We start from the raw sequence: 10,566 nt of genomic DNA on the forward strand, positions 1-10,566 counted from the left end.
GTTCTGTCTTATATGGGGATCCTAGCCTATAATGTATATGAACACACATACACACACACACACACACACACACACACACACACAGAGGTCGTAAGTGTAGTTATAACATTTAGAAAGAAAACCAAGAGAGGATATTAGGCGATAAAGGAGGATGGATTCCAGACAAAAGGACAAGGGTGTCATGAAAGAGGATAGAAAGCTAAGTTTTTCTAGCTTCAATTCCACCATAGATTTGTAAGAATTTTTCTGTTGTGGATAAATGAGTAAAAAATGTAACTGGTAGTGAAAGTATAAAAATGTAAGAGAAGCCTGATTCAGAATGGAGATCCCAACTGTATAGAAGTCCACTGAGTTGTAGAGTTTGGGATTGGATAGATGTTTGCCTCAGTGATGCTATGCTATTGCAGCTGTGTGGTGTTTTATGAGTTAATTACAATAAAACAGTTTTATTTTAGAAAGAATATTTGGTTTGATCATTAATAAACACTTGATTATGAAGTATGTGTTCAGAAATTACTTTGAAAGCCCCATATTCTTTTTTGTGGGCTTGTCCTAACAGACTGGGTGTGCATCCTGTGTCTTCATATTGAGGACAATTGGTTTACCATCTGGCCTGAGTGAGCAATGAATAACTGCGAGCCTGGGGAAGAAAATAGCTCAAAATGATTGCTAAGGCCTTCCTGACATTTATCCCATTATGTTTCTCAGATGTTTACAAGTACACATGTCCTCTCAGGTCACTTTGGACTCTTTCTTGACAAAGATACCCAGTTCAAGTTTTATTACTGATACAGAAGAACCTGGAGTTTTCTGAAGAAATCACAACAGTCAACACTTGACTAATGAGAAGAGACTTCACAACTCCCAAGAACTAGAGATGTGCTGGAGTTTTAAGTGGAGACCTAATTTTTTTTTTTTTATTAAAAAAGCCACACGTTTATTTCGCTTTCTGACTCTGCGCTTGTGCCTTCAACACTTTCACAACGATTTTCTGCTCCTCAATAAGAAAAGCCCGCTTGATCCTGTCACGAACACACTTGGCACACATGGAGCCACCATAGGCCCGGCTGACATGCTTCTTTGTCTTAGACAATCTCATGAGGACTTTCGGTCTCACAGCACGAACCCCTCGGAGTCGGCCTGGACACACACCACATGCTGATTTAGGTGCTTTTCCAACCTTCTTGGTGTAAAGGTAAACAATCCTGTTGCCAGGGGTTCGAGACAGCCTAGTTTTGTTGGAGGCTGTGTTGTAGGAGAGCCTACGATGGTATGTCAAACGCTGGACCATCCTGAGTGCCTCTAAGCACCGTCCCCGGAAGAGTGAAGACCTAATTTTAAGGCACAAAATGTTGCTAAGAAAATTCCAAGTGATGAGACTCCCTGATTTGGTTGTTATCATTCCCAGACACGCCTACACAGTGTCAAACACACACACACATATTCAGGAACACATATGCACTTAGCTGTTTGAGCGGTAAAAGTTGGAACAATTTCACTGTTCAGAAGGGAAAAATTAGCTTTCAGTATTATATCATTTCATCCCATTTTTTTTTAAATGGAGATACTAAGAGTTTCCTTAGTTGGGGAAATTTGAAGACTGGGTAGAGAAAATCTGGGAGTGGGAAAACCCAGTCTGAAGTAAATAAACAATAGTGAGAAAGGCGATATTGATGGCTACTTCAAGGAAGAGAATTTCACTGACTAAAGGGAGTTGAGTGTGTTTTGGGAAGCATGATGAAGCTCATTACTGAATTTGAGGTACTGATCATGAGTTCCATTGTATTTGCATCAAGATGAGAATTTGTGTTTGATCTATATCATACCTGAATAGAGGTGTCAACCAGATAGTGATGATTATTGGGGTACTCAGATACTATCTGTAAAATCTCTGAAATTGTGAGATAAACCTTCGTAAAACATAGCGACCCTTGGAAATGCTTTGCTAAGTGGAAAAAGCCAGTGTGCTGACTAGTTTTAGGTCAATTTGACACAAGCTAGAGTCATTTGGGAGTAGAGAACCACAAGTGAGAAAATGCTGCCACCAGATTGGCTGTTGCATTTTCATGGTTGGTGATTGATGCGGGAGGGCATAGATCATTGTGGGTGGGGCCACTCTGGGCTGGTGATTCTGGTGCTACAAAGAAGCAGGCTGAGACTCTATGGAGAGCAGCGCCCCTCCACAGCCTCTGCATCAGCTCCTGCCTCCAGGTTTCTGCCTTCCTTGAATTCCCATCCCTACGTTTCTCAAGGATGGATTGTTAGCTGGAACTGTAAGCTTGAATAAGCCAATTCTTCTCCAATATGCTTTTAATTGTGGTGCTTTATTATAGCTATATAAACCCTAAGAACGCCAGTCACAAAGAGCACAAGACTCCCTTTTATACGGTTTATTTATTTAAAATGACACACACGAAAATATATAGATAAGAAAGTATATTACTAATTTCCACAGATTTTTTTCTAATAATTAAGGAGCTCCCTAGGTAAAGGGCAGAATGCAGGCAGAATGAAGAGGAACTGTCTTCATGTGAGGAAGATAGGGGGTTTTCTTTCTGTGGTGATGAACAATTTCAAAACTTAGATCATATGCCAAGAAACCACCCCTTTTTACTTTTATTTCAAGACAGGATCTAAGTTATGCAGACTAGACTTGAACTTACTGTAGTTTAGGTAGGTTTTGAATTTCAGAGCTGCTTCAGGCTCCCAGGTAATTGGGACAACAGGTTTGTACCAGCAACCCAGGAGGATTTACAACATTTATAACATATTCAACTTTCAATATCTCTATATTCTCTATCTGTAGGTTCAACTATGGATGGAAAATAATTTGAGGGCTAGGATGGTATCTCAGTTGCTAAAGTGCCTTGCAAACATAACTATCTGAGCTTGAGCCTCAAGACCCATATCAAGTTGTTGGACCATGGTATGCCTGTAATCGCAGCACTCTGGAGTCAGAGATAGAGGGATCACTAGAGCCTTTGTCCAGCCAACCTGCTCCACTTTGACAGGTCCAGCCAGTGAGAGACCCAGAATCAAAAAAAAAAAAAAAAAAAGAACCTAAGAATGCCATGTGACCTTTCCCCCACCGCCTCTCATGTATGAACACATGCAATACACATCTGCTTTTAAAAAGTATGACTTTCCTTTGATCAGTTCAAAAGCAATCCATCAAAAGAATTATGTAGCATTTACTTCATATTAGGCCATGTCAGTAATCTACAAATGATTAAAAGTTTACAGAAGGATTTTATACTATTTTATACAAGGAACTTGAGCATCCTTGGAGTTGGGCATCTTCAAGTATGTGTGTGCGTATGTGCGAGAGAGAGAGAGAGAGAGAGAGAGAGAGAGAGAGAGAGAGATTGGATCAATGTTTTGTGGATACTGAAGGAATATAGTACATTTCTGATGATTAGTGTTGTCACCTTACAGAATCTAGAATCACCGGGAAAATGGGCTCTAACTATGAAGTCTGTGTGGGTATTCCCAATTGCTTTAATTGATGAGGGTGGTACCATTCTCCGAGTGAGCTCCAGCACTGTATGATGGAGAGAGGGAAATGTATCTTCTGATTGAGGATGTATTATGATCAGCTGCTCCAGGTTCTTCCTATCTTTGTATTTCCCATCATGATGAACCTTCAACTGTGAGCTAAAATAAACCTTATTTTCTTAGGTTATTTTTATCAGAGTATTTTATCACAGCAACAGAAAAGAAACGAATTCAAAACTGTTAGTGAATTTTGTGGCATGCTAATTAAATTTCAATATAGGGTATTTTTGTATGTGTGTGAAGAGTAGAGAATAAAGACTTAGCACATTTATTGACTTGAATGACAGCAGTCACAAAACTCCTGGACTCTCTTATTTTCTTCATCTATGTTATTTACACAAGAGAGTTGTTCTGAAAACTCAATGTAATCTTAAAGAACTAAGCTCAAAAAATGGCACACGTATTTTTATTAAGTCAAATAGGCCAATCTCAGAAAGTCACATATCACATTTTCTTTTATTAGTTGTTCCTAGATTTTATATAGTCATGTAAGTCATATATATATACATATAAAATGCAAGAGAAATTATCCAGAGCAACAAAGGTGACGAATGAGGAGAGACATTAAAAAGAGAGAGGGATGAATATATGCGATGTACAATATATATCTGTATAAAAGTTTAAAGGAACAATCAAATTGTATTAAAAATAGACAGTTTTTGAACTTGATATTATGAAGCAATAGCAGGCACAGTAGAATCAAGTGGGCAATCAGAATGGAGGTTCCGAGGAGTAAGGATGGGGTTGGCACCCATCAGTCCTTAGAGTCAATCCTTTTATCCTCTCCTGTCTTATATTGCTGTCTGGGTAGTGTAATTTGTGTGTAGTGTATGTGTGTGTGTGTGTGTGTGTGTGAGAGAGAGAGAGAGAGAGAGAGAAAGAGACACAGAGAGAGACAGAGACAGAGAGACAGAGAATGTGTGTGTGTATGTGTGTGTGTGTGTGGGAGAGAGACAGAGAGAGAGAGACAGAGAGACACAGAGAGAGAGACACAGAGAGAGAGACAGAGAGAGACAGAGAGACAGAGAATGTGTGTGTGTGTGAGAGAGAGAGACACAGAGAGAGAGAGACAGAGAGAGAGAGACAGAGAGACAGAGAATGTGTGTGTGTGTGAGAGAGAGAGAGAAACAGAGAGAGAGGACACAGAGACAGAGAGAGAGACAGAGACACAGAGAATGTGTGTGTGTATGTGTGTGTGTGTGAGAGAGAGAGACAGAGAGAGAGACAGAGAGAGAGACAGAGAGACAGAGAATGTGTGTGTATATGTGTGTGTGTGAGAGAGAGACAGAGAGACAGAGATAGAGACAGAGAGACAGAGAGAGAATGTGTGTGTGTGTGTGTGTGTGTGTGTGTGTGTGCTGGGCAGGGAAAGGATAGTGCCACCCAGTGATCTCAGATTAAGATATAAACGTGCATTTAAGCCTAGCTTTAAGTGGCAACATAAAAACCCTTGCTTTGGGGGACTTATCCAAGAATCCTTGTTGTTCTATTTAATTGTCCCACCAGTCGGAAAAACATAAGCTTTGCACTAAGCTTCTTATCCCACTGTCACTAAACTAAGAGGCTCTGCCTTTTTATAAAGTGAAGGAAAACTTTTATGATTTCTGAACTGAGAGATTGGCTTTAGGACTGTACTTTCCACGGAGTGTGCATGTGGGAATAAGCTTTCATTTAGTAATCATACCTACGCCTCTTCTAGAAACAAAGATAGGCCATCTTTCCCGTTCTTGGAACTATCTGGTCTATCGACTTGGCTTTCCAATGGTAATCGCTTGCTTGGTCAGCTTCTGCTTGGTGGTGAGTGGGAACTGGGGCACTGTTGAACACTTGTCCTTGAGAACTTTTCGGCAGCCAATATAGTTATTTCCTTTTTTGCCAATTAACTTAATGAACTCCTTCATGATGGCTCCTCTGAGGTTTGGTAAAAGTGAGAAGGAATATTGAAACCAATTAAGCTTCAGTATTGGAAAAAAATATAACGAGTGGATAGATTGTTACCACTCGTGACAGAAGTAGCTCAGATATATGTCTGCAAATGATTGCAATGCAGGCGATACGGAAACAGACAGATGAGTTCTGTAGCTTTTCAAGTTGAAAGTGAGAGCCATGGGAGTCAGAAATGTCTTTTTTTTAAAAATCCTTTCTCTCTCCTCACCATGGTGCCTGTAAGAAAAGCTGACCTCTAAGGAAGGAATTATTCTTTATGGAACATGGGCCGCTGCTCTTCATCTTACTTAGGATGAAACTAGCTTGAATTTTGGGTTTCTTTTCAAAAACATTTTATTCTGTGTTTGTGGATGTTTTGCCTACATGCATCGAAATGAACCAAATGTGTGCCTGGTGCCTGCAGACTCCAGGAAAGTGCATTGCATCCCCCGGAACTGGAGTTACAAATGGTTGAGAGCCACTGTATGGGGGCCAGGAACTGAACTCTGGATCTGGAAGAGCAGCAAGTGCTCTTCAACACTAAGCCAGCTCTCCAGCCCCAATTTTCAATTTCTTTAAGGGATGTTACTGACTTGCTAACCAGTTTTATAAGATTACCCGGTGGTTTTGACTGATTAATAAGTACTATTACTGAACTGTGACATGGCATCTCTGTAATTTTATACGGCAGTTTGATGACAAATTTTTGGCTGAATGGTGATAAAGTAGCTTGATGTTCTAGAGCCATTCCTCCAGTGAACTGCTTTGATGTAGGAAGTTTTTCAGAGTTTTATTAGAAGAAAACAGTTGGGAGGAAGAGCAGGGAGGAACTCTGCAGGGTAGTAAAGCCAGTTTGGCAAGACATCAGTAATGGAGAGCAGAGAAAGGCTTTTTGGAAGTTAATTTCAGAGCACAGCCTAAGGATTTAGTTTGCTGTCAGTGGAAGGTGGGCATGAGACTAGTAAATACTGCTGGGAATATTTAAGTCGAGGTGATGCACTTCAACAGCTTTAAGCAGCTCAATGTCCTGGAGGAATTGAATAGCAGTTCTTTAACTTTAGGGGAACAACATGATGATAGAGAAGAAACAGTGTCAGGCATCCCTAGGTCCTTGACCTAGTTTTATTAGTGGCTTCCTGTTGCCACTCGATTTTAGCTACTTGAAATGTGTATAGAGTAGTGCACTAGACTTCTTTACTGATATTATTTAAAGGGATGTCAAGTGTGAGAAGAAATACTTACATTTGAATCTTTTGCTTATAGTAAATGCTGCTTCTGGTGTTTAAAGGTAGAAATTGGAATTGGAATGAAGGATTTATAACATTCTAGAGCCTGCCACTTTAACTGGGAAGCTGTGCTTGGCTATTTTTGCCTGGGCTTGTGATGTTTCTGAAACAAATAGGACTTAGTAGTTCACTCTCATGAAATATAGTGTGTCTACGTACAGTAAGAACAGTCTTTAACTGTCTATAGTAATAATAAAACTAGTTTTCTGAGTTGCATTTTTCTTCCTTAACTAAGACTATTTGTACATATTTATTCCTTTCCTTGTTCATAGGAATAGGATGAATCTCAGTCCATGAACATTTTCTTTTTCTTTTGATATTTATTTTTTTCTTGTCATTCCAGAATACATTTTTTTAAAAAAATGTCATTGTACATTTCAACCACAGTTTATTTATTTTACATACTGACCAGTTTCTGCTCCCTCCTTTCTTCCAGTCCCCCCCCCCCCCAACTTCCCTCCTCATTCCTCCTCCTCCATCTCCATTCAAAAAGGGATAGCCCTCCCAAGGGCTTGAACAAAGCATGGCACATTAAGTTGAGGTAAGATGGAGCTCCTCCTACTGTCTCAAGGCTTGGCAAGGTAATCAGGCACTGGTCCTGATCTCACTGCTAGGAACCTTACAAACAGGCCAAGCTGCACAACTTTCATACACTTGCGGAGATTGTCAACAGAGAGCCTTCATCCAGGAACTGATGGAAGCAGATGCAGAGATCATAGTCAAGCACTAGGCCTTGCTCCTGGAGTCCTGAAGAAAGAGAGGAAGGATTGTATGAGCCAGGGGAGTCAAGATCATGATGGGGAAACCCAAAGAGACAGCTGACCTGAGCTCCTGTTAGCACATGGATCTGGACCGACAGCTGGAGAGCCTGCATTCTTCTCCATATAGAATATTAACTCTTGATGGTTCCCGTGGTAGAGGCAAGAACTGTCTTCAGTGTTATCCTCTGGTGTACCTACAAGTCACCAACGGATAGTTCCCAACCCATGGTCACAGGACTGGTTCTGGCTAAACTAAGGGGGTCACAAAGAAAAAAAAAAAGAAATGGATATAGGAAAGTGTGAGTAGGTGATTGACAGGGCTTGTAGGGAGATGAGAAAGGTGGGGGTGAGAGCAAGTAAAGTGCTTTATATACTTGTATGAAACTGTTAAAGGAAGAATTTAATAAGAGTTGTAAAGAAATACCTTTAAGACCGTTAACTTTCTACCCCACCACTACTTGTTTGTCGCTATCCTCTGTATTCTGTGTGACTATCCATGAGTACAGAATTCATCTGTTTGCATATCCTAGCTCCTTCTATCAGGTTTTGATGTTCTAGAGAGCAACTGCTCTGGTTTATGTGCCCTGCACTCCTCTGTGGGCTTACTACACAGCAGGTGCTTAACATATGTGTACCAAATAAAGGACTAAGTGTCTTTGTAATGATGGTGGCTGGTTTTCTTAAGGCTAACCTTGCTGAAGTCATAAGCGTGCATCTAGTTTCCTCAATGCACTACAAGACTTTCAAAACTTAAGATAGATTTTTTTTCTCAAGATCTTGCAAAGCTACTTTGAAATAATGGGAGCTACTCTGGGACTTTTTATCAAAACCAATATTGAGAAGAACTTGGTCATGTGGGCTCTAGCTAGAACTATCACCCTGCCTCACTAAGGAGAACATTTCATTTCTCTCATTTGATGTAAAAATACATCCTTAAAGTCTCATAGGTACATTGTGCTAAGTAAAGCAGCAGAGATGAAGGTGATGTGTGCTGCTTAGCAATTGAACATGTGTACCAAATACTCTAATTGTGTTCCTGGATGATAGAGGTCAGAACGATAGTTAACATGCTAAAGAGAGGTAGGGGCAGGCATTCGTGTCAAGAGATAAGACATGAAATATGCTTTGTGATTTACAGGAGGCAGTGAGAATGATTGAAAACCTGTGAACTCGTATGTTTTTATGCTTGTCAGCAGGCATTTTTCTCCTTCCTTCAAAGTGCCAACATTTTCATAATTAGTCTTTATTATTCAACCCCTTTGGAAAAAAAAACAATCAGGGAAAAATTAACCCAGCATTTAATAGCCGTTGCTGAAAAAGAAATGAACACATTCCAGCTTGTCAGGTACCTACTTAGCCCAGTGTGGCAAAGGACCTCCTTTTGATGACCGCAGTGACAGATTTCAAGAGCTTCGGCTTCCCAGGGATTTCAAAGGCTTTAAGAATCCTAGGTTTTGGCTTTTTTGTTGTTTGTTTTTCATCTGTGCCATCATCTTCAACAAAGGGAGCTTTGGACCCAGTGAGTCTTTCTGGTCTTACTCTTTATTTCAGAAAGCTTCACATTCTTATGTTCCTACTTGGTCTTTACCTCTTACAAAAGAATTCAAGTCAACTAACTCTCCTCCTGGTTGGATATTAACTCTGCCTATTTCCTCTAATAGTAGCAGTGCATTCAAGGGTGAAGTTCAGGCCTCTGAAAAGAGCTGGATGCTGAAGTGAAGGTAAAGCTTGGAGGAAAAGCTGCAAAACCAAATGCTGTATTTTTCTTTTCAACATATAACCTTCAGTGCCTCAAAGAAATCCTTGTTCCGTCTTAGAACTGCTAAAGGCATGGACTAGAAAGTAGTTTGATTTCTTGTGCAGGTCCTATTCAGGTAACTGTAGCTGCTGTGAATCTCTACATGCAATAGTCATGTCATGTCCAAAGGGCAGCGTTTTACAGAACTCCCTCTTCCCATCATCTGGCTCTTGAATTCTTCCTTGTCCTCTTGTATGATGTTTCCCCAGCTTTGGTGGGGATAGTGTTGTTAGCAGGATGAAAAAGTTGTTCCTTTTAGGGTTGAACTCTCACAATTGCTTATTCTTAACATTTTGACCCTGTACCCTCTGCAAAAGGAAACTCTCTAAAATTGAGACTGAAATGAATCAATGGGTATAAACATAAATATTTAGAAGGCAGTCTGATAGCATGACCATTTAGCAATGTAATCACTGTAAGTTCTTCTAGCCAAGGGTTCTCGTTCTCTCTCTCTCTCTCTCTCTCTCTCTCTCTCTCTCTCTCTCTCTCTTTCTCTTCCTGGATATAGTATCAGGTTTGAATTCCCTCTCTGGAACAACCTTCAAATCCCATCAGAAGGAGGTTGGTTACTCCCACTACAGTCCTGTCATTCTTGCACCTCTGAGCACGTCTTGTCTGTCAGGATAGGGCTATAGCATGCAGGATCAAGCATTGTAAGATTATTGATGCCTTTTCTTTCCCAGTATCCTGTATAACACCTTCTAGAACTATGAAAAGTAGTCAGCAGGAAAATAGTTTCCTGGCCAGTTTGAGACTTTTTTTTAAATGGCTGAAAGCCAAAGTATGAGGTGATTTTGATAGCTACTTACTAAAAATTTTGACTTTTCCCTGAATTGCTAAGCCAATTTGTTGCCTAGTTATCAGATCTTTCTCTCTCTTCATCTCTCTCTCTCTTTCTCCTCTCTCTCTCTCCTTCCTTCTCTCCTTCTCTGTTTTATTTTATCTATTTTTTTTACAGATTTGCTTTTTTGGTTTTGCTCTTGGTTGTTACTTCTCTTGTTTTCTTTATATTTGTGTGTGTGAGCGCGTGTGTGCATGTTTTGTTGAATATGTCTGTAGACGCCAGAAGGTCCATGGCAAGTGTCTTCCTCTATTGTTTTCTACCTTATTTATAACTTCAGTTTTACACTTATTTACTTGGTTATTTTTTGTGTGCACAAGTACATATGTGGAAGTAAGAGGACAACTTTTGGGACATGATTCTCTCCTTCCATCATGTGTGTTCTAGGACTAAGTGAAC

The 10,566-nt window shown here is 40.1% G+C and overlaps 1 protein-coding gene across 1 annotated transcript; it reads right to left on the bottom strand.

Annotated features, from left to right (window-relative positions):
* Positions 1–937: 937 nt before the first annotated feature.
* On the bottom strand, positions 938–1,304 carry LOC121437230 (60S ribosomal protein L34-like). The gene has a single exon (XM_041637095.1). The coding sequence runs from the start codon at positions 1,289–1,291 to the stop codon at positions 938–940; it is 354 nt and encodes a 117-aa protein (XP_041493029.1). The 5' UTR covers positions 1,292–1,304.
* Positions 1,305–10,566: the final 9,262 nt, after the last annotated feature.

Source organism: Microtus oregoni, unplaced genomic scaffold (genome assembly GCF_018167655.1).
Source record: "Microtus oregoni isolate MIOR12 unplaced genomic scaffold, Mior012 000050F_ref0000143, whole genome shotgun sequence".
NCBI classification, from domain to species: domain Eukaryota; kingdom Metazoa; phylum Chordata; class Mammalia; order Rodentia; family Cricetidae; genus Microtus; species Microtus oregoni.